Source organism: Mus caroli, chromosome 7 (genome assembly GCF_900094665.2).
Source record: "Mus caroli chromosome 7, CAROLI_EIJ_v1.1, whole genome shotgun sequence".
Classification (NCBI taxonomy): Eukaryota; Metazoa; Chordata; class Mammalia; order Rodentia; family Muridae; genus Mus; species Mus caroli.
This window is the reverse complement of record NC_034576.1, coordinates 122,055,039-122,081,140: the sequence shown is the minus strand read 5'-3', so window position 1 is coordinate 122,081,140 and position 26,102 is coordinate 122,055,039. Positions and strand designations below refer to the sequence as shown.

At 42.1% G+C, this 26,102-nt stretch overlaps 2 protein-coding genes across 21 annotated transcripts in view; one reads left to right on the top strand and one right to left on the bottom strand.

The window, feature by feature from the left end:
- Positions 1-23,815, bottom strand: part of Lyrm1 (LYR motif containing 1) — a 56,373-nt gene extending 32,558 nt beyond the window's left edge. For 4 of the 15 annotated variants that reach the window (XM_029479305.1, XM_029479309.1, XM_029479307.1 and 1 more), the window contains exons 1-3: positions 10,270-10,428; positions 5,924-6,016; positions 3,819-3,963 (exon numbers count right to left, since the gene is read on the bottom strand). In XM_029479305.1, the coding sequence (XP_029335165.1) occupies positions 3,847-3,963; positions 5,924-6,016; positions 10,270-10,428 (369 nt within the window). In that variant the 3' untranslated portion in view covers positions 3,819-3,846. The other 11 variants (XM_029479310.1, XM_029479314.1, XM_029479312.1 and 8 more) reach the window with 11 other exon arrangements.
- The window catches only part of Dcun1d3 (defective in cullin neddylation 1 domain containing 3), a 42,992-nt gene continuing 39,826 nt past the window's right edge, over positions 22,937-26,102 (top strand). The window contains exon 1 of one of the 6 annotated variants that reach the window (XM_021168737.2): positions 22,937-23,013. The gene's annotated coding sequence lies outside the window, so the exon portion shown is untranslated. Of the gene's footprint in view, positions 23,014-23,352; positions 23,541-23,700; positions 23,862-23,896; positions 24,029-26,102 lie in introns of those variants that run through there. The other 5 variants (XM_021168738.2, XM_021168739.2, XM_029479301.1 and 2 more) reach the window with 5 other exon arrangements.

The window sequence follows — 26,102 nt, the reverse complement described above, 5'->3', positions numbered from 1 at the left end:
AGTCCTTGATGTTTTTTTTTTTTTAACTATTGAGCAGTTATGTTCAGTTCTTGTTAGTGATACAGAACTTTAATTGACTTAAAAAGAGGGGGAAATGGTGTTAATACTAGGACACATAAGTTGGGCATGGTAATGCTAGCATTCAAGACAGGCAGGAGGACCTTGAGTTCAGTCAAGGCCAGTCTAAGCTGCAAAGTGAACCCACCACAAATTCCATACATCCACCCACCCATCCACTCATCCAACCATGTTACATAGTTTGACATCAAATTGATGTTTTATATAATAGTATATATGTCTTTGGAAAAGAAGCTAGGCATAGAAAATCCCCATTAAAGCTTCCTGTCATATAGAAGATTCTCAAAGATTGGCATAGCTAATAGAATGGTCTTCTATTGAGAGAATAGGCTGGTGGGAAAGCTAGTTCCCAATGGTCAGTAGAGTAAGGCAAAATTGAACATAGTCAAAAATCACTTTTGTTTCCTTGAGCCACTTTAGAAAGGGACAATGATGGAGATGGGCAAGTTGGGTCTTAGTTGGCTCAGTACACCCAACCTTCTTTTTCTTTTTCTTTATTCTTTTATTTTATCTACATTCCAGCTGTTGGCCCCCCTTCCTGGTCCCCACTCCCACAGTTCCTCATCCCATTCCTCTTCCCCCTTGCCTCCTCACCCCACCAAGCCTCCTGCTTCCCTGAGGCCTCAAGTCTCTCTGTGATTAAGTGTGTCTTCTCTCACTGAGACTCGAACAGGCAGTCTTCTGCTATATATGTGCCAGAGGCCTCAGATCAGCCTATGTATGCTGCCTGGTTGGTGGCTCAGTCTCCTGGAGCTCCTTGGGGTCTGGGTTAGTTGAGACTGCTGGTCTCCCTATGTGGGCGCCCTTCCTTTCAGCTTCTTCAATCCTTTCCCTAATTTAACCATAGGGATCCCTGACTTCAGTTCAATGGTTGGGTATAAGTATGTGTGTCTGTCACAGACAGCTGCTGGTAGGGCCTCTCAGAACAGCTATGACAGGCTCTAGTCTGTAAGCACATCATAGCATCAGTAATAGTATCAGGTCATAGTGCACCCCCATGAGACGGATCCCAATTTAAGCTGGCCATTGGACCCAATTTCCTTCAGTGTCTTCTCCATTTTTGTCCCTGTAGTTTAGACAGGAACAATTTTGGGTCAGAAATTTTAACTGGCTTGTAACCCTATCCCCCCACTTGAGGCCCTGTCTATCTACTGGAGGTGAACTCTTTGAGTTCCCTCTCCCCATTGTTGTGCATTTTGGCTAAGGTCACCCCCATTGAGTCCCAAGAGTCTCTTACCTCCTGGGTCTCTGGTACTTTCTAGAGGGTCCCCTCACCTCCCTTGCCCCTGAGGCTGCTTATTTCTATTCCTTCTCCTGGCCCTCTGGGCTTCTCTCCTGCCCCCCCACCTCCCACCCCATACCTGATTCTGTTCCCCTTTTCTCCTCTCCCTTCCCTCTCCTACCCAAGTCCCTCCTTCCCCCTGCTTCCCATAGTTATTGTCTTCCACCTACTAAGTGTGGTTGAAGCATCCTCACTTGGGCCTTTCTGTTATACTTCTGTGGGTTGTATCCTGTACTTTTTGGTTAATATCCACTTATTAGTGAGTACATATCATGCATGTCCTTTTGGTCCTGGGTTACCTCACTCAGGATATTTTTTCTTTTTCTTTTCTTTTTTTGTGATTCTAGCATTTATTAGGATATTTTCTAGTTCCATCCATTTGCCTGCAAAATTCATGATGTCTTCGTTTTTAATAGCTGTATAACTGAACCACATTTTCTGTATCTATTCTTTGGTTGAGAAACATTTGGGTTGTTTCCAGCTTCTGGCTATTACAAATAAGGCTGCTATGAACATAGTGGAGTACATGTCCTTGTGGTATGGTGGGGCATCTTTTGGTATATAACAAAGAGTGGTATAGCTGGGTCTTCAGATAGAACTATTTCCAATTTTCTGAGCATCTGCCAGATTGATTTCTAGAGTAGTTGTACCAGTGCAATCCCACCAGCAATGGAGGAATGTTCCTTCTCCACATCCTCGCCAACATGTGCTGTCACTTGAGCTTTGATCTTAGCCATTCTGATTGGTGTGAGGTAGAATCTCCAGGTCATTTTGATTTGCATTTCTCTGATTACTAAGGACTTTGAAAATTTAAGTGCTTCTTAGCCATTAGTGATTCTTCTGTTGTTAATTCTGTTTAGCTCTGTACCCCATTTTTAATTGGGTTATTCGATATTTTGGAGGCTAACCTCTTGAGTTCTTTATATATTTGATATTAGCCCTCTATCAGATGTAGGATTAGTGAAGATTTTTTCCCAATCTGTAGGTTGCCGATTTGTCCTATTGACTGTGTTTTTGGCCCTACAAAAGCTTTTCAGTTTCACGAGGTCCCATTTATCAATTGTTGATCTTATAGTCTGGGCTATTGGTATTTTGTTCAGGAAATTTGAAGCTCTTTCCCATTTTCTCTTTTATTAGATTCAGTGTATCTGGTTTTATGCTGAGGTCCTTGATCCAGTTGGACTTGAGCTTTGTGCAAGGTGACAAATATGGATCTGTTTTCATTCTTCTACATACAGACCACCAATTAGACCAGTACCAAAGATGCTTTCTTTTTTTCCCCTGTATGGCTTTGTCTTCTTTGTCAAAAAATCAAGTGTCCATAAATGTGTGGGTTTATTCCTGTGTCCTTGATTCTATTCTATTGATCGACGTGTCTGTCTCTGTGCCAGTATCATGCTGTCTTTATCACTGTTGCTTTAATAGTACGGCTTGAGGTCAGGGATGGTGATTCCCCCAGAAGATTTTTTACTGTTAAGAATTGTTTTCCCTATCCTGGGCTTTTGGTTTTTCCAGATGAAGTTGAGAATTGCTCTTTCCATGTCTGTGAAGAGATTTGTTGGAATTTCAATAGTGATTGCATAGAATCTGTAGGTTGCTTTTGGTAAGATGGCCATTTTTACTATGTTAATCTTACCGATCCATGAGCATGGAAGATTCCTAAGTTCATCTTAAGTAATCCCAGTCTTTAAAATAAGATACACACACACACACACACACACACACACACACACACACACACACACTCATCTTGTCAAGGAGAAGAAGGGTGTTATACCATATTTCCATTAAAAAGGTCACATGATCAGTTGGATACATGTCTAATTCTAGCACTTAAGAAGCCGAAGCAGGCACAAAGTCAAGGCTAGTCTAGTCTACAAAGAGAATTCTAGGCCAGCAAGTGTTACATAGAAAATCCATGTCTCAAAACAATTCTCTCTACACACTCTCACAAAAATCAACAAAACAACAACAAACATGATCAATCTAAAGCTGCCCTTTATAAGTGGGTAAATCTGGAAATTACAAGAATCAGGAGACCACAAAAAAAGCCTATATAGAAACCAGTTTTAAGCAAATGAAAATAACCTGCAGAAAAACCTCAAGTTCCTCAAGTTTTGGGGAGAAGGGTAGCTTTGGAGCCATGTGAACTTGCAGCAATTAGCTAATCCCTTTGCATCCGATGCACACTGGATGGCAGCCCCAAGAATTCCCTTCAGCCTTCCTCTGTAGGCCGCAGATAGCTCCCAAGGACAACTTCAGTGAAGATGTAAAGTCCATGACCCCTAGAGACAATGTCATCAGTTTAAGCATCAAGCAAGACCCTGAAAAACCTTAGGGATGCCTGCAGCCACATGTCATAGGTTAAGACCAATTTTGGAGGTCTGAATGTAGTAGTTTTGCTTCTAGTCAAGAAGGGTATATTGCCTGGTTTACATTCAAAACTGAGTTGGCTCACCATTCTCAAAAGTAAAGTGTCCTCTTTGTTAGGAAACATCATCATGAGACTTCAGATACACTGGTTTAGAAAGTTTTCTCAGTTTTTCCTGGGTTTGAAGTCCCCGACCTCGTCGTGCAGTGAGACCCATTGGAGGCAGATGGATCTGAGTGAGAATAATGATATGAAGAATCATTAATCACTAGTGTAGCTTATATTCACCGAGGAGTTACTGTTTTTAAGTGCTAAATCTACCACAGACTCATTACTGTTCATATATCTGAATTCACTGATCTATCCTTATGATAGCCTCTTAAGCCATTTTTTTCTTTTTTAAAAATTAATTTATTTATTATGTATACAGCATTCTGCTTACATGTATACCTGCAGGCAGAAAAGGTACCAGATCTCATTACAGATGGTTGAGCCAGCTGGGAATTGAACTCAGGTCCTCTGGAAGAGCAGCCTGTGCTCTTAACCTCTGAGCCATCTCTCAAGCCCCCCTCCTAAGCCATTTTAAAATAATTTTTATAGATTAAAAAACTGGAGGCTCAGAGAAACTGAATACTAGCTTGTTCAAAGTCACACACGAAGTGGTGGAACGGGATCTGAAGCCAGAATCTGGTTTAGAGCTTGCACCCATCTATTCCACTGTGCCTAGACACAGGAAAAGAACTACAGATCCATTCAGCAAAATGGGCACCCAAGGAAGGAAAAAGAGAAAAGGTGCTTGGGTGCGAAGATGTTCAATGCACAACGGGCCAACTCAAATGTTTACTGAGGTAGAAAACGTTTACAGTATGACTCACAGTATGGCTCTCATGGCTAATTTTATGAGTAAATCTGATTGACTTTCATTAAGAATCATTTCTGGGTGTATGTATGAGGGTACTTGGAGATAAGATGAAGTGGTAGATTCAAAAGATTGCCCTCCCCAATGTGGAGGGTCATCCTCCAAACTAGTGGGGCTTGAAAAGAAAAAAGGCAAAGGATGAATCCACTTCTTTTGCTTCTTGCTCATCTTATTTGAGTTGAGACATCTCATTTTCTCTGCTTCCACTCTAGATTTCTATATCAGCCCCTTTGATTCTTAGGCCTTCCAGATCAGACTGAATTATGTCACTAGCTTTGTCCTGGGTGTTCAGCCTCCATAAATGTGTGATCTGTTTATATCCATCCATCTATCAATCTATAGCTTCCGATCTCCTTCCTTCCTTCCTTCCTTCCTTCCTTCCTTCCTTCCTTCCTTCCTTCCTTCCTTCCTTCCTTCCTTCCGTTTCTTGGAGGAACCCTGACTTGTACAATGAGTGCACATTCTTACAATATCATACAATGCAAACATTTAGGATTGAGGCAGAGCTGTATACAAAGATGCTCAGAAGAGATGAAATAAAATCAGTAGGTTAAAAAAAAATACCTAGAATCTCATGTATAAAAGAATGTGTGTGAGCTGGGCATGGTGGCGCATGCCTTTAATCCCAGCATTCAGGAGGCAGAGGCAGGCGTATTTCTGAGTTCGAGGCCAGCCTGGTCTACAAAGTGAGTTCCAGGACAGCCAGGGCTGTACAGCGAAACCCTGTCTCGAAAACAAACAAAAACAAACAAACAAACAAAAAAAAAGTGTGTGTGTGTAAAACTAATATTACCAGGCAATAACTCAAACTGATAAAATATCAAAATAACTGCTTTTTTAAGTCAAAGAGTTGAAAACTGGACATTTTAAAACTACATTGGTCTCTTCCAAAAGGTGAGAATTTTTGAAAATTTTCACTTTTTACTTTCTGTAATCTTTTAATATCTGAACTTTACTTTTTTTGTATCTAAAAAGCTTTCCTTTTATACTAAAGAAAATAAATGCATTTCTATAAAAATATGGGTGAAGGTCCAAAGAGTAGCTTTATAACTAGGAGCTGCTTTCCCCTTCCAGCTTGCGGGAAGCTACACCAGAAGAGACCAGGCATTATATCAGTGTGTACAGTGATTTTCTGTGATGGGTAGTGGCATGCCAGGATAACTTACTTCCAGCATGCTTCCTCAAATGGCTCTTGCTCCTCTGTAAATGTCAGCCCTCATGGTACACATCCTTAGAAAGACCTACATTGACCAGGGGCAGTGCTCATACTCACAGGTCGGGGATAAGGAATCTGGTAATGCAGTCCAATCTCAATCCTGGCGGTGCATTCAACTATACATTGTTTAATCAGCTCTGGGTCTGTGAGCTAGTTAAGGGGAAACAAGTGAGACATTTAGTATCTTTCTAATAATATATAAACTATAGAGTTTCTTAAACTTTTTAGTTCACTACCGAGGAAACTCAATATTGGTAAAGGCCTTTCCTATCTTGTTTTCCAGTTAGCCTTCTTATGAATGCTTCCAAAGTTAGTCTATGAATATATAAACCTAAATACAGAGAATTGGCCTTTTAAAAATATTTCTCATTTATTATCTTGTGTGTATAGAGCAGGGAGTGTGCACATCCATTACACACATACTGTGGTGCTCGCATGGCGTCCATGTGGAGTTGTTTTTCTCCTTTTGTCTGTCTTTGAGCTCTAGGGATTGAGCTCAGCTCATCAAGCTTGGGCACTAAATACCTTTACCCAGTGAGCCATCATCTCACTGGCCCTGGACTTTTCTTATAGAGATATCTTTATAAGTCTTGCTTTTTCATTAACATAATTTCCAGCTCTTTTGGTATTCAGACATCAGGAACTACTCTTCCTGAAAATTTACAAAAATTCAACATCAGGCTTTATTATAATTTAACCACTGTATTATTTATGAGCATGTTGGTTATTTTCAGCCTTTTCCCATTATAAACAATTCTGCTACAGATCTTTCTGCAATTTTTTTCCTCACATGCTAATGTATCTAAGAGATGAATTCTTGCAGCAGAGAAGGCTAAGACAAAGGGGTTATACAGGTTCATACTTTTTTTTTTTTTTTTTACAGTATTCCCAAGTTACCTTCTGGAGTTACACCAATTCACGTCTCCATCAACAGTCTGCAAATTTGCATCCCCTCCAACACCAAATGAGAGAGCTTTTCACACTCTCTCCATACTGACTCTCTTAAGCATTGCTCCTCAAGCTTTCTAATGCTGCAACCCTTTAATACAGTTCCTCAGGTTATAGTGACATCCCCGCCATAAAATTATTTTTGTTGCTACTTCATAACTAATTTTACTACTGTTATGAATTGTAACATAAATATCTGTGCTTTCCCATGGTCTTAAGTGATGCCCATGAAAAGGTCATTTGATCCCCAAAAGTGGTCATGACCCACAGGCTGAGACCCATTGCTCCAAAGGAATCTGGCTTTTCAGCAAAAAGACAACACTGGAGAATGGTTTACCTCATATTTTAAACTATAAATTGCCATGCTCATTAGTATGGGGCAAAAAGGAGTTTTGAAATCGCAAATCACTCAAATTGTGATAATGTATTTTTGAGTAAAAGAATGAAATGTTCATTTTTTGGGGAAAAAAAACCACACACACACACAAAAGGCCAAATCAAGGAGAGAAACTTTCATTCTGAGGATGCAAAAAAAAAAAAACAACACAAAACCCAACCAACCAATCAACCAACAACGAACAGCACATGGATCTTCTATCCATTTGTGAGTGCTTCAAAGTAGTTCGAGGATTGCATCAGCTTTAGATGACAACCAAATTGAAGTCTTGGCCCATGTGGCTTGATAATTCCAAGGGAGTTCTTGTCCCCTGGTGCTTCTTGGAGTTCCAGGAACAGCAGCACAGAGAATTGAGCTGAGTCCCTTAGGGCAGAGGCTCAACTCCCTGACCTCTGCAGCCTCAGAAGCTAAGTGCTGCTATCGACATTGGGAATGGTTCTCATGTTGCCACTGGCCTGCTTGGGATTCAGAGCAATGAATACAATACCTTTGGATTATTATTCTTAAAGTCTTAGTGCAACTGGGTTATAGTAAACTGTTTCTGTCTACATCAGGAACCTCGGGGAAAGAAAAAGCCTCCTGACAATGATTTTGCTAAGAGGGTTGGGGCTTCTTAAACTTCAGTACTCTATCATCTATATAACCTTGGGCTACAGTTCTCCAAATTCAGCTATTCACAGGATGCTGCATGATTTTTTTTTTTTTTTTTGACATGGACACACCACCCTTGCCTCATCCTTGGCTAGGTTAAGGCTTAAAAATTATTCTAAAATAAATGAAAACCTAGTCTTGACTAGTTCTCAGACAATTTTGTCTGCTCAGGTTTACTGGGTATATGCCACAGTCAGGGCCATACTCATGGTCCTGACTCATGGAGTCATATCACCGCCTTCAGCTACCAAAGATACCATCTGAACAGAACACCTCTTGAACACCAAAAAGGCATAGAGGAAGCCAGATGAGTGACACATGCCTATAATCTCGTTTGAACTTAAAAAGATGGTGTGTTTAAAATAGTGTTTTCTGGATGTGACAGACCTGTTGTATTTGTGAATTCACTGCAGCTGTGTTTGCCTGCATAAGACCCATACCAGACCAAGCAGGCCACATTCCAGCACAGGCAGGAAAGGCAGTCATGAGCCCCATCCCTATCTGAGGAGCTATTGACAGCTACTGGCTGCTGGAGGAAAGTCAGTTAGTTCTCTTTAAGGGTATGGCCCCTGGAAGGTCAAACACTCAGGTGGACAGCTCCATACCCACGAGTACATGGGCAGCACAAACTTGACTTGGTGCTTTACTTAAAAAAGTAAAAAAAGAGGGCACGAAGTTGAGGTAGATATGGTAAATCTGGGAAAAGTTTAGTGCTAAATATTGTAAAAATATATTGTGTACATGTATGAAAAAATGTAAAGGTTGGGTGTGGTGGCACATATACACCTTTAATCCCATCACTTAAAACAGGCTGGTGGCTCTCTTGAGTCACAGAACAGCCATGGCTATACAGTCACTGTATTTAAAACAAATATTTAATAATAATACAGCTGGGCAGTGGTGGCGCACACCTTTAGTCCCAGCACTTGGGAGGCAGAGGCAGGTGGATTTCTGAGTTTGAGGCCACCCTGGTCTACAGAGTGAGCTCCAGGACAGCCAGGGTTACACAGAGAAACACTGTCTCAAAAAACAAAACAAACAAACAAAATACATTTAAAAAAACAAAACCAAACACAATAAAGTATGGAGGCTTTGGGGTTCCCAGAAGATTATGGGAGTTTGTCTTAATTTTAATTCCTCTACATTTTTACTTAACTAAAATATCTGTGAGAGACTATATTTTTATTATTTATTTTTTTTAATTTAATTTTTTTATATATCCAAATTGTCTGGTCTAGTGTTTAGCACATGGTGGGATACTTTAATAAGGACTAAGAATAAAGAGTTTTACCCTGGCAGCAGGTGACAGGAGCTACAGAAGAAACAAGAGGGGAGGGGAGCAGCTAGGGGGTCTGGATGAAAAATAGATGACTAGGCTGAGGTGAGTTCCAGCAGGTGGGTGGTCAGAAACAAAGGCTGGGCCAAGGGTGGTGACATATGACTTTAATCCAGGCACTCAGAAGACAGAGCCAAGGGAATCTATGTGAGTTGGAGGCCACCCTAGTCTACATAAGTTCTAGGATAGCCAGGACTAAATAGACCCTGTTCAAAAAACAAAAAAACAAAAACCAAAAAAAGCCCAAAACCAAAGCAAAGCAAGGCAAAGCAAAAGAAAAACAAAAAGAAAGTAACCAAGAGCAGGTATTCAAAGTGGCCACAACAGAGGCTGCCCTTTAGCCTGCATGCAAGTGGTGGTAGGTGCTGTAGAGAAACTGCCAGAAAGACACAGGCTACATACAGTAGGGAGAAGCAGTGAAGCTAAATTGGAAGAGATCAAGCAGAAGTGGGCAAAGATGAGCCGGGTACCGACAGTCACCTTTCATCCTAGTGCCAGGCAGTTTCCCCAAGGGAAAGCCAGCCAGTGCTGGGTGCTTTGTCAGGATGAAGGGAAGCTGCCTGGTGTGCAGGTACGTGCTTCTTGCTAAACTAGCTAGTGGAGCCTTGGTTTTTACAGTACCACTCTGTTGGCCAAAGAGCTTATTACTCAGTTATGGGAGGAGTCCTGAGTCTTTTCTATATTATAAAGTGAGTTTATAACAAGAAGGCTTTGAATGCTTTATGAATAGAGAAAAAGCATTTTACTTCATACTACCCCTGGGAGTGGCTGGTCATCAGGATGTGAGGAACTCTCTCACTGGCATGACTTCTGTCACCTGGCTCACAGGGTCTGAGGATGCTGAGCCATTTACTGGCTGGACTGAGACCTGGTTGATCCAAAAGAGGGAAACTCCGGCTGGGCTTGACTTTCTAGTACTGGCTAAACTGGCAAGCCTAGCCAAGCTGCATTCTGGGCCCTTCCTGGTTCTGGGAGTTGGATGGGCATTCTTCAGTTAAGGTAAGAAAGAAATGAATAAACACCACACGAAGATTCTCTGTTCCTTGCCATGTCCAGATGGGGCCTACTTACATTTTTGTTTTTCTGGAACAGTGTTCTGGCTTCATTTAGTATGTACTGTTTTTCTTCGATGGTGTCTTCCATCTGCCCCGATGCTGCCTGCCATTTCCGTGCAAGCCTGAAAATGCTTCGGTAGAGGCAGAGGACTTCTTGTCGGGTTGCTGCTGTCATCTTTAGACCCACCAGAGTAAGAGGAAGAAAATTTACTAAAAATGCAGTTTGACAGTAGACAGATGTAGAGTTTTTGAGTCAAGATTTTCAATGAGTCTAGGAATTATTGCTCCTGTTCCACAGATCTGTGGGCAGAGTAGAAACATCAGTGAGATAACTCTTTCGCTCTTCTCCCCCCATCTGCTCATTTTGTTTTGTTTTGTTTCTTCATTTTTTTAAGTCAGGGTTTCTCTGTTGTAGCCTTGGCAGGCCTTGAACTCACTGAGATCTGCCTGCCTCTGCCTCCTGAGTGCTGGGATTAAAGGCACTTGCCATCTCCACCCAGCCCACCCTCTTGATTTTTTATTTTATTTTATTTTTTTGAGACAAAGTTTCTCTGTGTAGCTTTGGCTGTCCTGGAACTCACTCTGTAGATCAGGCTGGTCTTGAACTCACAGAGATCCACATGTTTCTGCCTCCCAAGTGCTGGGATTAAAGGCAACATCTCTATCTGCTATCATCCTCTTGATTTTTAAGACAAGAGTCTTAGAAGTTAGTGCTGTCTGGTCAGGAAAGCCATGCTTAGCCCAGATTGGCTCATGATCCATCCTGCTTCAGCCTCTTGAGTCCTAGAATCACAGACCTTAGCTGGCAGTAATTTGCTCTTTCCTAGGAGTCCAGTTTTGCAAATATGGCAAGATCAAACTTACATTTATTATTTTTTAAAAACCATACCAACCAGAATACCTCAGAAATGATGATTTTAGTTCTGATTCTGGTAAAAGTCCATGGCTGACTTGATTGAATGCCTAGAAGGCATACTTGATTTGTTTTGTTGGGGCAGGGTCTCACTGTGTGGCCATGGGGGATCCACAACTTGTTTTGTTTGTTTTTAGAGGATAGAGTCTCATATAAACCAGACTGGCTTTTAGCTTGATTCTCTTATCTCTACCAAGTAGATAGTATTTGTTACACAGTGCTCACCAGCAGTAGACTGTCTAAAATGAGGATCTGGAGATGCCAGCCTTTTTGATAGTTTAAGACTAGGTAAGAGGGCCAGGCCTGGTAGCACAGGCCTATTAATCCTAGCACTCAGAAGGCTGAGGCAAGAAGATCATGAGTTCCAGTGACCTCGAAATACATCTTTAAAAACAGTAGCATTGGAACCGGGCGTGGTGGTGCACGCCTTTAATCCTAGCACTCAGGAGGCAGAGGCAGGCGGATTTCTGAGTATGAGGCCAGCCTGGTCTACAGAGTGAGTTCCAGGACAGCCAAGGCTACACAGAGAAACCCTATCTCGAAAAACCAAAGCAAACAAACAAACAAAACAAAAACAAAACCAAAAAAACCAAAAAGCAGTAGCTTTTCACACTTTTATAACATGAAATCTTAAAGTGATAGTTAACATTTTTGAAACCGTGGTTACCATATAAATCAAATAGAAGCAGACTCAAGACTCAGCTTTACCCAGAGGCTGAAAAGTTGTAACTTCTCTTAGTTTAGAAAACATTTCTCAAAACTACCTTCTTGACCGGTAAGAATGGTACACGTGAAGAGCTTTTTGAGAAGCGCGTCTGACTCTTCTGACGTTTTCTAGGAACTACTACCAGTGGGTGTGCCCAAATGAGAACCGACCAGCGTACACAACTTCAAGGTGTGCCCACATGAGAACCGACCAGCGTACACAACTTCAAGCAGTGTCTTTTCTGTAGATTCTTGTTACTTTTATTTTAATAAAATATTTCAGACACACAAAGATGGAAAATAACATAATAGCTACATATAATAAGGCTTGAAGAACAAGATATGGAAACACTTGATTCTCCTGTTGGATCTCTTCCAAAGCAATCGTCCTGGTGGCGGGCAGTATCTCATTATTTACCCTTGGCTGGCCTAGAGTTCTCTATGTAGACCAGGCTGGCCTTGAAATCACAAAGAACTGCCTCCCCCTGCTTCCAGGGTGTTAAGATTAAGGGCATATACCACTGTGCACATTGTCTTTTCCTTGGTTGAAGGTGTTACCATTATGACTGCTTTTTATATTTGACATAAATCCTTTACATTTGTTATACAAAACAGTTTTACAAGCTTAGAACTTCATACATGTTCTACAAGTTGTATTTTTGTGTCCATTGAATTATTTGCAATTTGCATTGTCACACTGAGCTCTAGTTCTGATATCACTGCTGCAGATCAATCCACTCTACAGAGATCCTGGTACACATGTCTACTTTGTTGATGGACATTTTATAACTTGTGTAAAACTTCAGTCTATTTCTAAATATATATTTCTATGTGTAAAACTTGAGAGAAAATACCAAGAAGGGGGTACAGGTGTGTGTGTGTTCCTTAGAGTTCTTAGTCAGATTTAAAATAACAGCTATATGCTACCCTAGACAAGAGGACAGGCTGGGAAGACAGATCTGGTGCACATCCATGAACACATCCATGAATGCTGAGGTTTTGTTTTTTTGTTTTTTTTCTAAACAGGTTTATCAGGATTGGGAAGGAGGCTCTTCGAAGGCTGCTATTTAGGAACACAATCCATTTCCAACTCCCTACCTGCGGATGGAATGCCTTAGGATGGTCCTTAAGTTTATGAGAACCCCATCTACCAAAGAATGGTAAGAAAAGGAGGGATTTGTATACATATATAGAAATTTCTTCATGGAAGTCACCTTATATAGAATTTCTTCTTTGAAGTTGACTGCCCCTCTTATTTACCCCTGACCCTGGTAACTTTTCTTGAGCAATAAGGAGTGAAGCACTTTTAACCATTTGAAGAAAAGCTTGAAAGCACTACTTTCCCCATCCAAATCTTAAAGGATTAAAGTTATACACAACAGCATCCACAATGCTTCCTAGAAACAATGCTTAAAAGGCATTCATAAAAACCAAGTGAGAACACTGTGGGCAAGAAAGACCCAGATGAGACAATGATATTTTTCCTGGTAAGGAAACAGGTTTCTGAGATTCAGGCTCTCCCTAAAACTCTATGGTTTCATCTGAAAACATGTGAGTCAGTTCCTGTGAGGGGCAGTGACATCAACTAAGGACTGTTTCACTTCCCTGTCATCAACAGATGAAACCTCCTTGACTTTCAGATACCAGCAGAGGAAAGCAAAGGTCAAACATATTCAAAACCCAGCAAATTTCTCAAAGCCGGCTTTAATTGGTTTGCTCTTACTACTTTAAGAACTCTGATCATAAGCTATAACAGGACACACAATACCTGCAATTAGGTTACTCAATGTAATGAGTACTAACAATTGCCACTTAATAAGACTATTTTGAAAATACTTTAATTAGTGTGTATCTTGAAGAACTAATCCAGAAAGGAAGATAGGCGGTGATTCTCCAACATCAGGAGACTCAGAAATCCAAGTCGCAAAAGACTGCCAGGACTTTTGTACACAAACAGGTATAGCCTTTTACATCTAAGTCTTGGAAGAAAAGTCAAGAAGAGAGAAAAATGAATCGTTTGTTGTTTTTCTACTGGGTTTCTTTCAGTTCTTTGCTGGGGGAAACTATGATCTTCTTGACTTTGGGGTACACACCCATATTTTTCCCTCTTCACTAATTTTCATATTCATTTTACTTTATTTTTTAAGACAAGGTCTCACTACACAGCTCTTGAGAGAAAATACAAAGAAAAAAAAAGAGTCTTAGGTAGACTAGGGTGGCATCAGATTCACAGAGACCCATCTACCTCTGCTTCCTAAGTTCTGAAATTAAAGGTATGTGCCACGTGCCACAACACCTGACCTGATCTTGCTTTTTTTTTTTTAACCTGACCAATCTCTCTATTCATCCTTTAGCTCCTCATGAAAACACGGATGTCTCAGAAAACCCCTTACACTTCCTAGGCTCTCCTTAACCACACACTGGGTTAGGAATGAGCTAAGTGATAGTTGTTCTTTACAGGATACGTCACTCAAGTTCTGGTTTGTTAATACCTATTTCCCTCAAATAGGCTCTAGTCTTTACAGGGACAGTTACTACATCTACCTTAGTTACTGTTGAATTATCAGCACCTACAAAGGTTATATACTAGGAATTCAACAAGTGTTTCCTGAAAACATGAGAATATCTTATGGTACTGAAAGCTTGAGATCCAAATACTAAATTAGTCACCCGTAAAAAATTTTTAAAGTGATTTTTGGAATTTTCCTTTTGGTCTTAGAAAGCAACTCATTTACTAATGTTGACGTTTCCTGAAGGTCTTCTTATCCAAGTGTTTAAGTGGCTTCAAACTAACATTCTTCTCAGGATTAATGTAACACAGGCAGCCTTTATCCTTATTTATAGTTGGTCAAGAGTTGATCTTACACAGTAGTGAAGTCTGCTGGGAGTTCCCCTTAGGTAACATAAGGAATAGTCACTTTTCAGAGATCAGAACTTTAGGCCGGGCGTAGTGGCGCACACTTTTAATCCCAGCACTCAGGAGGCAGAGGCAGGTGTATTTCTGAGTTCGAGGCCAGTCTGGTCTACAAAGTGAGTTCCAGGATTGCCAGGGCTATACAGAGAAACCCTGTCTCGAAAAACCAAACCAAAAATCAAAACAAAACAAAACAAAACAAAAAAAACCCCCCAGAAATCAGAACTTTAATCTAAAATGGTTATGAAGTACATTCTTAAGGAATCTTCAAAGTTCTATGGCATTTATTCTGGATCAACACTACTTGAATATTCGTTCCTTTTTTATCTCTTTAACCAAATCCCAGGATGAAGAAAAAAAAAAAACACAAGTGTGATGGAAGGAATTGTGACAGGAAGGTGTCTTCTTGAGGCTCTGCCAGTGCCTGGCAAATACAGAAGTGGATGCTCACAGCCATCCACTGGACTGAGCACAGGGTTCCCAATGAAGAAGCTGGAGAAAGGACCCAAGGAGCTGAAGGGGTTTGCAGCCCCATAAGAGGAACAACAATATGAACTAATCAGTATCTCCAGAGCTCCCTGGAACTAAACCACCAACTAAAGAGTATACATGGTGGAACTCATGGCTCCAGCTACATATGCAGCAGAGAATGGCCTAGTTGATCATCAATGGGAGGAAAGGCCCTTGATCCTGTGAAGGGTCTATACCCCAGTGCAGGGAAATACCAGGGCCAGGAAGTGGGAGTGGGTAGTTTGGTGAGCAGTGGGAGGAGGAGGGGATAAGCAGAGGAGGTTTTCAGAGGGAGACCAGGAAAGGGCATAACAATTGAAATATAAATAAATAAATAAATAAATAAATAAATAAATAAAAATTAAAAAAAGTACTGCCAGCATAAGCAGAGTACTAAGATGAAACTTACTATATCTTATAATAGACAGGCACATTTTGTTGCTAGTATGTTTTGCCCTCTGGTTCTCAGTTGGGAGAGGTCCCTAATGCAGATATCTCAAAATTTGATTGTGGAGGTGATTTTAGATACACAATACTCATATTTATTAGTTGTCATTAGTTTAATGTATACTGGAAAGACCCATCAAACCCATGATACTGATTTTGGTGTGGTGTAGGATTGGCTATGAATAAATGTATTCAGAAATTAATAAATGTATTCAGTGCATGATGCTCATACTTGTAATCCCGACACTCAGAAGGCTAAAGTAGAAGGGCTGTTACAAGTCTGGGACCAGCCTGATCTACAAAATGAATACCATGTCAGCCAAAGGTACATAGCAAGACCCTGCTTCACTGTCAAGCCTATGCTTGTCTTGGCTGTCTTGGCTGATCCTTCTATTCAGAATGCTTCTTTTCTACTTGTCATTTCTCCTACTAAAAGAGGTGCCTATATACTACCAAATTTTCCCAGAGCACTATCTCCCCAGGGCCTAGAACAAGCCATCTATTGCTCTTTTGCAGTTATTTTGCATTTTCTTTCTAGATTTTTCTGCATAACTCCTGGAGAGCGGGAACTTTGTCCTACTCATTATGTAACAACAACAACAACCACAACAGCTACATTTGCTTTGAATTTACCATGGGCTTCAAACTCTGCAAGGTACTTTACATACAACTGTAAACATCACAGCAATTCAATGGGCAGGTGCTGCTTCTATTCTCATTTTACAGAGAGACCTGATGTAAAGAGAAATTAAGAAGTGTGTCCAAAGTCACAATGCTAGAAATAGACAGGGCTGGTATTCAAACACTATAATCTGGAGCCAGAGCCCAAGTTGCTAGCAACTAAATACATTGCTTGATCTTAATAAATGTTGTTTAATATCTGTTGCATGCTTTAAAGAGCTTAATCATTAGAACAAAGGAAGTGAAATAATTCCATTAAAAGAAGCCACGGAACTCTATTTTCTTCCCATACAAAGAGCCATGGAAGTATTTTGCACCTTGGTATGCTTTATAAAATCCCCACCTGCCCTTCTTCAAAAAGCATTTTATATACAGAACCCTTAAAGGAGGCTGTGCACCTAACTGGAATGCTTTCTTCTTTCAGTTCTCTGTGGAGCTGAGGAGGAAGAGACTGATCACATTGTTACACCCTGCAGGCTTTAAGTCCCCTCTGCCAAGCATCCCATAGATTGATCCCCTCATCATTTATTGGACATGCCTATCACACCCAAGACCATGAAGCTCTGGGGATATTTTACCTTCTAATATCAGAGGCAGACAACATACAAGAAAACCAAGGAATTTCACACAGTCATATATTCTGAGTGAAATGAACAGAAATGGGAGATACTGGGGGGGGGGTGTCATATATTTGACTGGAGTTCTGAATGGCAATGATGCAGACTAATAATGGGAAGCTAAAGGGAGAGTGGTACAGGGAAGAAAGCAGCAGGAGCAAAGCTAGGGCAAGCCAAGAGCAGAGTTGAATGCAAGTGAGGACCTGTCAGAGAGGCCACAGGTCAACACAGTGATGGTAATCTTCGTAAAGCTCACTGAAACATGAACATTTAAGAAAAAAATATATATGCATGCTGAGTGGTGGTGGTATATGCCCTTAATTCCACCACTTAGGAGGCACAGGCAGTTGGATCTCTGTGAGTTTGAGGCCAGCCTGGTCTACAAATTGAGTCCAGGAGAGCCAGTGTGCACCCAAGTGTATGTATGAGTACAGAAGCCTGAGATCTGAAGAGGAATTGAGTCCCCAGAAATGGAGTTATAAATGGTCGTGAGTCACCATGTGGGTGCTGGTAACCAAACCCGGGTTCTTTAAAAGAACAATAACTGCTTTTAACCCCTGAGCCATTTCTCCAGTTCCCATTTAGGAGTTTAAAAGACAATTCCCTTTCCATAGATGAAGTTTATAGAAGCATGACTCTAGTCTCAAGAATGTCAAAATTCCAGCTGCTGTGCTCTCTTGGGGCTTTGTTTTCTCAACAAAAATTTCTGCAGCATAAAAAGGAGAAGGGACAGAAGGAAAGGGAGGAATCCATTCCATTCCCTTTAAGGAATACCTGAAGCTGGGATATAATTTCTTGTTTTAGTTCCCTAGAGTCAAAATTTCCCTCTCAAGTACTCCATGATTGGGGATAAGGATGGGAAAGGCTGTGAAAGCATCCAGACAAAAATTAGTCCTGCTGCCCTGTCTTTTTAGCTATGACACCCTTCTTGCCTTGAAAGTCCTCAAGTCACACAACCAGAATACACTTTCTTTGCCCACCTATTGCTTCTCTGTCTATCCCTTAGCCCACTATCAGAGCATCTTTCTAGTGCAGGGACTATGGCAGTGTTCCTGTGTGCATCCCTAGCATCTCTACCTTACTCCTACTTATCATACTCAAATTTCCTTTTTGAAGTCTTAAAGATTGAGTTTATTACATTTTATTTATTTATTGTGTATGTATGTATCATACCAATGTGTGCAACTAAAGGTCAGAGGACAACGTGACAAGAGGTCAAGCCTGACAATCCGAGTTTGATCCCTGGAACTCATTTCAAAGTGAAAGGAGAGAACTGACTCTACAAAGTTGTCTTCTGACATCCACACATGTACTAAGGCCCATCGTATACTAATAAGTGTGGAGTGGTTATTCCTGGTTGCCAACTTGACTATAACTGGAATGAACTACAATCCAGAATTGGAAGGATCACCTGTGATCCTGATCTTGAGGCTGGGAGATACAAGTTTCTGACCTGGATCTTGGCATGGAGATCTTGAGGCATAGTGGCTAAGAATTCCAGGAGACTAAGGCAAGGAGACCCCTGAGTTCAAGGTCATCTGGGACAAAGCAAGCCCCATATCCAGGCATGGTGGTACACACCTTTAATCTGGGACACACCTTCTGCTGAAGACTACATAAGGACATTGGCAGAAGGAAGATTCTTCTTTGGCAGCCCTAGGAATTAAACAAACAAGGCACACACTTCAACAATGAACAATGTCCCTTACTCGTCCTTTTACTTTTCATTTTGAGATAGGGTCTCATGAAGTTGGCTCAAAGCGGCTTTGAACTTGCTCTATTATCCAAGAAGAGCCTTGAACTTATGATCCTCAGGAGCAGCTGGGATTACAGGTTTGTATCATGAAGCTTCACTCCTAATTCAGGTTCTTAAAAGGTAATATGCAACCACAGAACATTTCATTAAAATACTGAGCACTAGGAAGTAAAGGTGTACTTTACCTGAAAAGGAGGAAATGAGAATCGTGAGCCTTTTATCTATGGTTAGCTTTGTCTGCAGAGAATGGAAAAGTATGTAGCCTGTGGTTGAGGTTGTTGCTTCGTGGTAGTAATGGATTTTCCTAAAGCTATTTCCCTCTGATCATTACTAATCCCTGTACAGTAAAGGGCTATTGTTCTTCAGTATAAGTAAATAACCCTGCTGGAGACACTGCTTATCTTCAGACCACAATGCATGCTTCTTACTGGAAATGTTAACGCAGGTGCCAGCACTGAAGCACGACAAAGCTTTCCTTCCTATGTCTCCTGTCTCTTCTTTATCTCTTGCTCTTTACTACTGGTGCTCTTTTCTCCTAGAGCTATTCTATCTAGTCCCTGCTTTTTGTCAGACACTGGCTGGTACTCTGAATGATTTTATTGTCACAACAACTGAACAATCTTCAAGTGAAACTGTGTCCTACAGATTCCTGGTCCCTTAGTTTCCATTCCCTAGACACACACACACACACACACACACACACACACACACACACACATACACAGAGACTATTTCCTGTCCTAGATTTTTCTGGTTATTAGAATCTGAAGAGGGAAGTAGTACCACAGTTGTGCAATTCTCAGGATACACTCATTCAGTATATTTCACACCACAATGATTCTCTTAAACAGCATTTGCTTCATGCCAAAAAACAAAACAAAACCCCCAAACCCAAAAAACCCCAACTCAAACCAAAAAACCCAAGAATGAAAGATGGACCCAGGAAAAGATTCTGAAACATGGGACGTTTCATCAGAACAAAGGGGCAATCCAAAACACCAATACTAGAAAGATTTCTAAAGTAACTATTCAAAGCAAAGCAATAGGAGGCAAACATGTATCCTAAACATAGATGCTCCTTAACTTGCAGACAGTGCTAGGCTGTGATAGTCTCCTAAACTAAAATCATCTTAAATGGAATATGCATTTAACACAGTTAATCCATTCAATGTCACTGCCTAGCAACACAGTATACTTACTGTAAAGTCTTGGTTCTATTTGTTTGTTTGTCTTTTGAGACAGGGTCTCACTATTTAGCTTTTGGCTGTCCTGAAACTTTGAATACAACTTACAGAAATCCACTTGCCTACAAAAGTTAGCCAGAGATGCTCAAAACCAGTTATCCAAAGTCAGGTGTGTGACAGATATAAGGGAGAAACTGGGAACAAGCCAATGGTAGAGAGGCACAATTCTCCAGCAAGAATTTTCAACCCTTCAGAGCAAGTAGGAAAGTCAGAGAGCCCACACACTAAATTCCTCCTTTGTGACATCTTGTAAGAAACTAGATTAGAAAGTTGCACAAAGTCTTAGGTGGACGTTGGGAGTGTCCTGACACACCTTTATTCCTAGCTCTCGGGAGTTCAAGGCCAGACTTTTACAGAGCAAATTCTAGGACAGTCAAGGCTTCAAAGAGAAACACTTTTGTTTCAGAAGAACAAAAACAAACAAGATTTTGGTGACAACACTGGTCACAGCTGGAGATCTCTTGCATTTGACTTTACAGCCAACTATTTGAAAGACAACAGCATTTTGCACTGGGGACCTGTTTTTAGAACATTCTCCAAGGACTCTCTAGTTACCAACTGAGGAATTTTATTTATCGGGTCCAATGGCTCCTCACTAGACTATCCCAAGAGCAGAAACAATGATTGTCTGGCTTTACTAGTGAGGAATGATAGGCACTCAAAGGCCTTAATTTTTTTTTTTTCAGTGTTTCCATCCAACATTAAACAAAAGAACTGTTTATGGTAAAACTCTTCTGTCTGATTTACCCAGCAGGGCAGAGACCAGTCCCATGCAGCTACTGAACATCAGGAAAATGTGTCTAAGGAACTGTTATTTAAACTTAGTCACTTGTGTTAAGTAGCTACAGACAGCAAGGTTCTCAGGTCAATTACAAATCAAATGTCAGCTTGGGAGTGGGTGTGAGGGGAGATGCTTATGGCTCACTTGGGGCATAAGCCACAAACAAGGGATAAGCAACTCCAGCTTCAGCTGTGTAGGATTCTAGGAACTTCAGACTGGTGTTGCCAGACTGTCCGATTTTCCTAATGAAGCCAAAAAATCTGGATTCTGATGTTCAATTTTTAAAAACTGGCAAGCATATTCTAAGAAAGAAGAATTTAAATCATGCTGCGGGCTGAACAATATGCTTGCAGGCATTATCTGTTTTGCCAGCTTGCAACTTTTAATCTAGGCCAACCCTATCAATTTGAAGAATAGGACCTTTTCCAAGGCCACCCTGCAGATCCAAGAATGAAACCCAGCCCTTCAGATACCCTTTTCATTGAGATTCACTGTTAGTGGCATCTGTAGCTGCAGGGACAAAACTCCTTTTGTAAGAATTCCAAGGCTGAGATGGGTGTGGTGGTGCACACCTTTAATTCCAGCCCTCCAGACGGGGAGGCAGAGACAGGTGGATCTCTTGAGTTTGAGGCTAGCGCGGTCTATAACACATGAGAAAGAAAACACAAGCACAATCACACAACAAACCAAACAAGAAAATTCCAGGGCTGGTATCGTATAAGGTGTTCCTACGCAGATATGACAAAATAGACCCCATGGGCACATGTAAACCAACACTTATCAAGGAAATCAGGAATGCACACACATTTTTGTACACAAGTCCAAAAGCTTTGACAGCTGGAAGAGCAGGAAGAGATTTGAGGCCCTCAAAAGGGGACTCTCACTGATTGTGAGGGTGGATACTATTGTTTAAAGATATTAAGGGGCACTCCTTATTTTTGAGGTGTTCTTATTGAGCTTCCTACTGGCTTGTACCCTTCTGGGTGTTCTCTAAATGTGAGGAGATCTAAAGAACTTGGGACTCTTTCTCATCTATTACCTATTCCAGAGTCTAGAAATAAACCCCACATTTATTATCTCCACCCATGACTTGTCTTCCAGCTTGTCCGTCTCATTTCTGGACATCTTCATGGGCTGTAAAATGACTCTGGACATAACGTTCCAGAGAGCATAGGAGATTCCTTCCCAAACTGTTTTCTCTAGAGAAACATCTTTGGTTTCACATTCTCCCATACATTTTATATCCAGTTCAGCATTCAGTCTGGAATGTTCAAGCTCCCAAATACATTATGAATCAATTCTCTTAATTTCCATGTTTCCAACACCACTGTCACCTCCCATGGCCTTAGCAACAGCCCTTTAACTACCTTCTTTTATCCAGCAGCAATTTTTTAAAATGTAAATTAAGGTCTGGTCATTCATTACACTTCAGGGAAGTAATACAAAGGCCAAATCCTTGCTATTTCTGCAACTCCAAGACTTCATTCTTGTCTGCCTTTTGTTTAAAATGTTACCCACAGGCAGTTCCATCTCCCATTCTCTTTTCCTCTTAAACCTAGAAGAGGCCTTCTCACCACACCATTCAGCTTCTGGGGCAGCTGCTATTCTCTGCACTCATTTACTTATTAATGAAAAGTTCAGAAACAAGACTTCCTTCATCTTGTCATTTGCTCATCTTAGTAATGAAACTAGCCTCATCATCACCTGAAGTATGATTCCTACATCCGGGATCGTTTGGGTGGCCTTTCTCAAGGCCGGCACCTCTCCAGCCTCCTACAACTGCCCCGTCGCCTTCCATTTATAATCGAAAAGTCTGAAGGGTCCCAGGCAGGATCTCTCCCACGTGCCAGTTCCCTTAGGCAGGTCTCCCGAGGCCAGCAGCGATGACACCAGCCGCCCTCGCGAGGCTGGGGTCATACAGGCGCGTCTCCTAGCAACCCCACACCGGCATCTCATCCCTGGCCTAGGGAAGCCAACCCCTTTCCCCAGTTCCCCGCGACTGGAGCCGGCGTCTCCATCCTTACACTCACTCAGCGTCACTCCTGCCTTCCCCCACCCACAGGAGCCGGCTGGGAAGAGGCGGTGCCAGGAGCTCTGCCGAGCCTGGGCCACACCGGGCTGTATCCAGCAGGTCCAGCAGGCCAAGCCGGGCCAAACCACCGGGCGGACCGCTGTGGCAGCATGAGGCCCAGGTTAGAGGTCGTCTCAAACCTCCTGAAACTTCCAGATTTAGCCGACTCCCCGCCGCACTCAACAACTGAGCTAACCTCCCTCTCCTCCAGCCTTCCCTTTCACCCTTTCGTTATCCTCTTCCCCCATTTCTAGTCAGAAAATGGCCTGGCCCAGCTCCTAGCCCACCCTCCGCCGCTCCCCGCCTTGCCCTTACTTGGAGACGGCTTCGGACGTCCTCGCGTACGTCGTGACGTCACCCACCCCGTTCCCGTCCCCGCCCCTCTCCCATTCTCTCCCTCCTAGAGCCAGCGGCCGGCGGGGTTACCGGAAGTGATGATGCAGGAGGCAATGGAGGGGGCGGGGCTTCGGGGCGGCCGCCGCCGGTGGGCTGCAGATGAGGAGGAGGCGGCGGCCGCGGTGGCAGAAAAGGCGGCGGCGGCGGGGGTAGGGAGCCTGGAAACGCAAGCGGGGATGGTAGGTAGTTTGGACCCGCCGGGCCGCCGTCGTTTCCAGAAAGGGTTTGACTGGAGGAACCTCTGGAGCAGCTGTGAGTTTGGAGGGGGGGGAGTTGAGGAAAAGGGGGGAGCATTGAGAGATGAAGGGGCGGGGGTTCGGTTCCTTCGAGAAAGGGGGTGGTGGTGGAAAGGGAGGAGTGCAAATCAGCGCCTTGTCTGGACTGGTCTCTCTGGAAGAGGAGGCTGTGAGGGGAGCCTGTGGCTTGTCAAGCGCAAGGCTCCGAAAACTTACCTACTGTCCCTGCCTGTCCATCGCCAGCACCCCTCAATCCCGGGCCTGGGGACCTGGGGCCTTAGATCCCCGGGGAGGGTCTGCAGACTCTGAGCTGAAAGTCCAGGGTAAGAGCCGTGAGGTAGGAGCCCAAGGGGGAGGTGGTGGGTGAATCTGCAGCTCCCTCCCTGATTTTTCTCCCCACCCCCATCCTTCTCTGTAATCGTTAACAGCCCTGGAATTAAGGGGCTCAGACCTGAAGGCCTTTCAGTGCACCTTTGCTATAAACGATAACCATCTGTGCCCGAGGTAATGGGGCTGGAGGGTTTGCCTATATCCTGTTTAGGAAGTGGGACGGGATGACAAATGTATTGTTTTTTCCATCCCCATCTCTTATCTTCCCTCATACACACCCCTGTTTCATACTTTAATTTTCTGTGGTTGAGTGGCAGTCGTGGACACCCTCTCCCCTTTGTGGCACTTAGTACCTCAGCTACCTCTTTTGAATTTGGTGTTCAGCCTCTATCCCAGCTCCTAACTGCAAGCTTTGTAGTACTTCAGTTATGGTCTGTGTCACATTGGGGAGTACCTCACAACGCCGCCTGGCTCCCGATTATAATGAACATTTTCTTTTATGAATACTAGAATTCCAGAGTTCTTCCAAGGCATCATAAGTGGCTTCATAGCCCAGGAATCAAGGTCTCTCGCTCTAAATACTTTATATGTGAGGAATTTACATGTTGTCAACTCTTTCCAAAAATGATTTGATGTTAGGCTAATTCTGGATTTCTGTGTTTCTCTCCACCCACACTTCATGATGCACTTCAGAGAACAGAAAACCCTATATTACTGTTTTTGTTTCTACAGTTGGACAATAGCTCTTTTATGCCTGTCTCGATTTGTATGTCTTACAATCAGCTTGATTTTTATCTTATTCAGCCCATGCCTTGTGTATAGGTGGTCGTAGAAGAGACAGTGTGATATGTGCTTATGCTTTTAGCAAAACACAGTGCATAATGGGTATGGAAATGTCTGAAAAAAAGAAAGATTGATTGGAAAGAACTCTCTCGTTTTGTTTAAAAAACAAACAAACAAAAACCCCACCACGAGTAAGTAGTGCCTCTTATCTAGCCTGTCAGAGAGTCCAGAGTGAAGTGTTAATGAATCTTGTTTTGCTGTTGATACATTTTAAAAGAAGAAATTCTCTGTTAATTATGGAACTGTCTTTTAAGAAACTTTATGCGTTAAGAGAGAGTGCAAGATTTTAGGGGTCCTTTGACTAGAAAGTGCATATGTGTTGCTCTTTAACTGAATTCGTTGTGTAGTATCACTAAGATTATCATAACAGATGTTCTTCTGATGGTCGGAAGAGAGTCCCATCGTATTTATCAGGGCCCGATAAAACAGAAGACTTAGCGCCTTGATTGTACACGTAATGATGTTTAGGTGGTTTACAGAAATATAGCAGAAGAGTTACTGCTAGCTAGTCTCACTTTAATTCATGGAACCTAGTTTGTCATTGAATGACAAGTCCAAAATTCATTCAAACTGCTATTAAGTACTAGCCAGTGTTTCAGACAGTGAGTGTACAAAGGTGAACACAAGCAAAAAAGGTCCTCTCGCAAGAAGTTTATCCGAGTGGGAGGTGAGGACAGAAATGATAAATCAGCAAATCTGATTTTGATTGTCAGCAAATCTGATCTTGATTGAATGCTGAAGAAAATGAGTGATAGGCTAGAGTGTGTGCCTGGAACGCAATGGAGGGAGACCTTCCTGCTTAAGCAGAACTTTAAACGAAAAGCCAGCCATGCAGAGATGAAGGGAGAACTCTTGGAGGTTTAGGGAACAGCTTGTGCAGAAACTCACTGGAATGAACTTGGCAAGTTCTAGGGACTGGGAGAAGAGAGTGGGGGTGGGGTGTAGGTTTAGGGAGTAAAAGGTTGAATGAAATAGGGTCAGAAGAGTAGAGTTGGGGCTTATTAGTTAGACAAAAGAGAGATGAGTAAGGAGGAGGAGAAACAGAAAGAGTCCTTTTGGTTCATTCTGTTGCCCTTCCTAGAGCGTTTATCATTATTTTTGCACGTTCTTTTGGACTGTTAGAGACAAAGGGAGCTCACCTAGCTGAGAGGAGGAGAGGGCATACCTGGTCCCGTAAAATATTTTGCTGTATGCATAGTAAGTACTCTGAATGTGTCCTACATCTTCCATCTCAGCGTAAACTTAAGGTTAAAGAACTGGGCATGTGTTAATTCTGCTGATTTACAGATGACCATCCAGATCTGAGCTTCTTTCTTTCTTTCTTTCTTTCTTTCTTTCTTTCTTTCTTTCTTTCTTTCTTTCTTTCTTTCTTTCTTTCTTTCTTTCTTTCTTCTTCTTCTTCTTC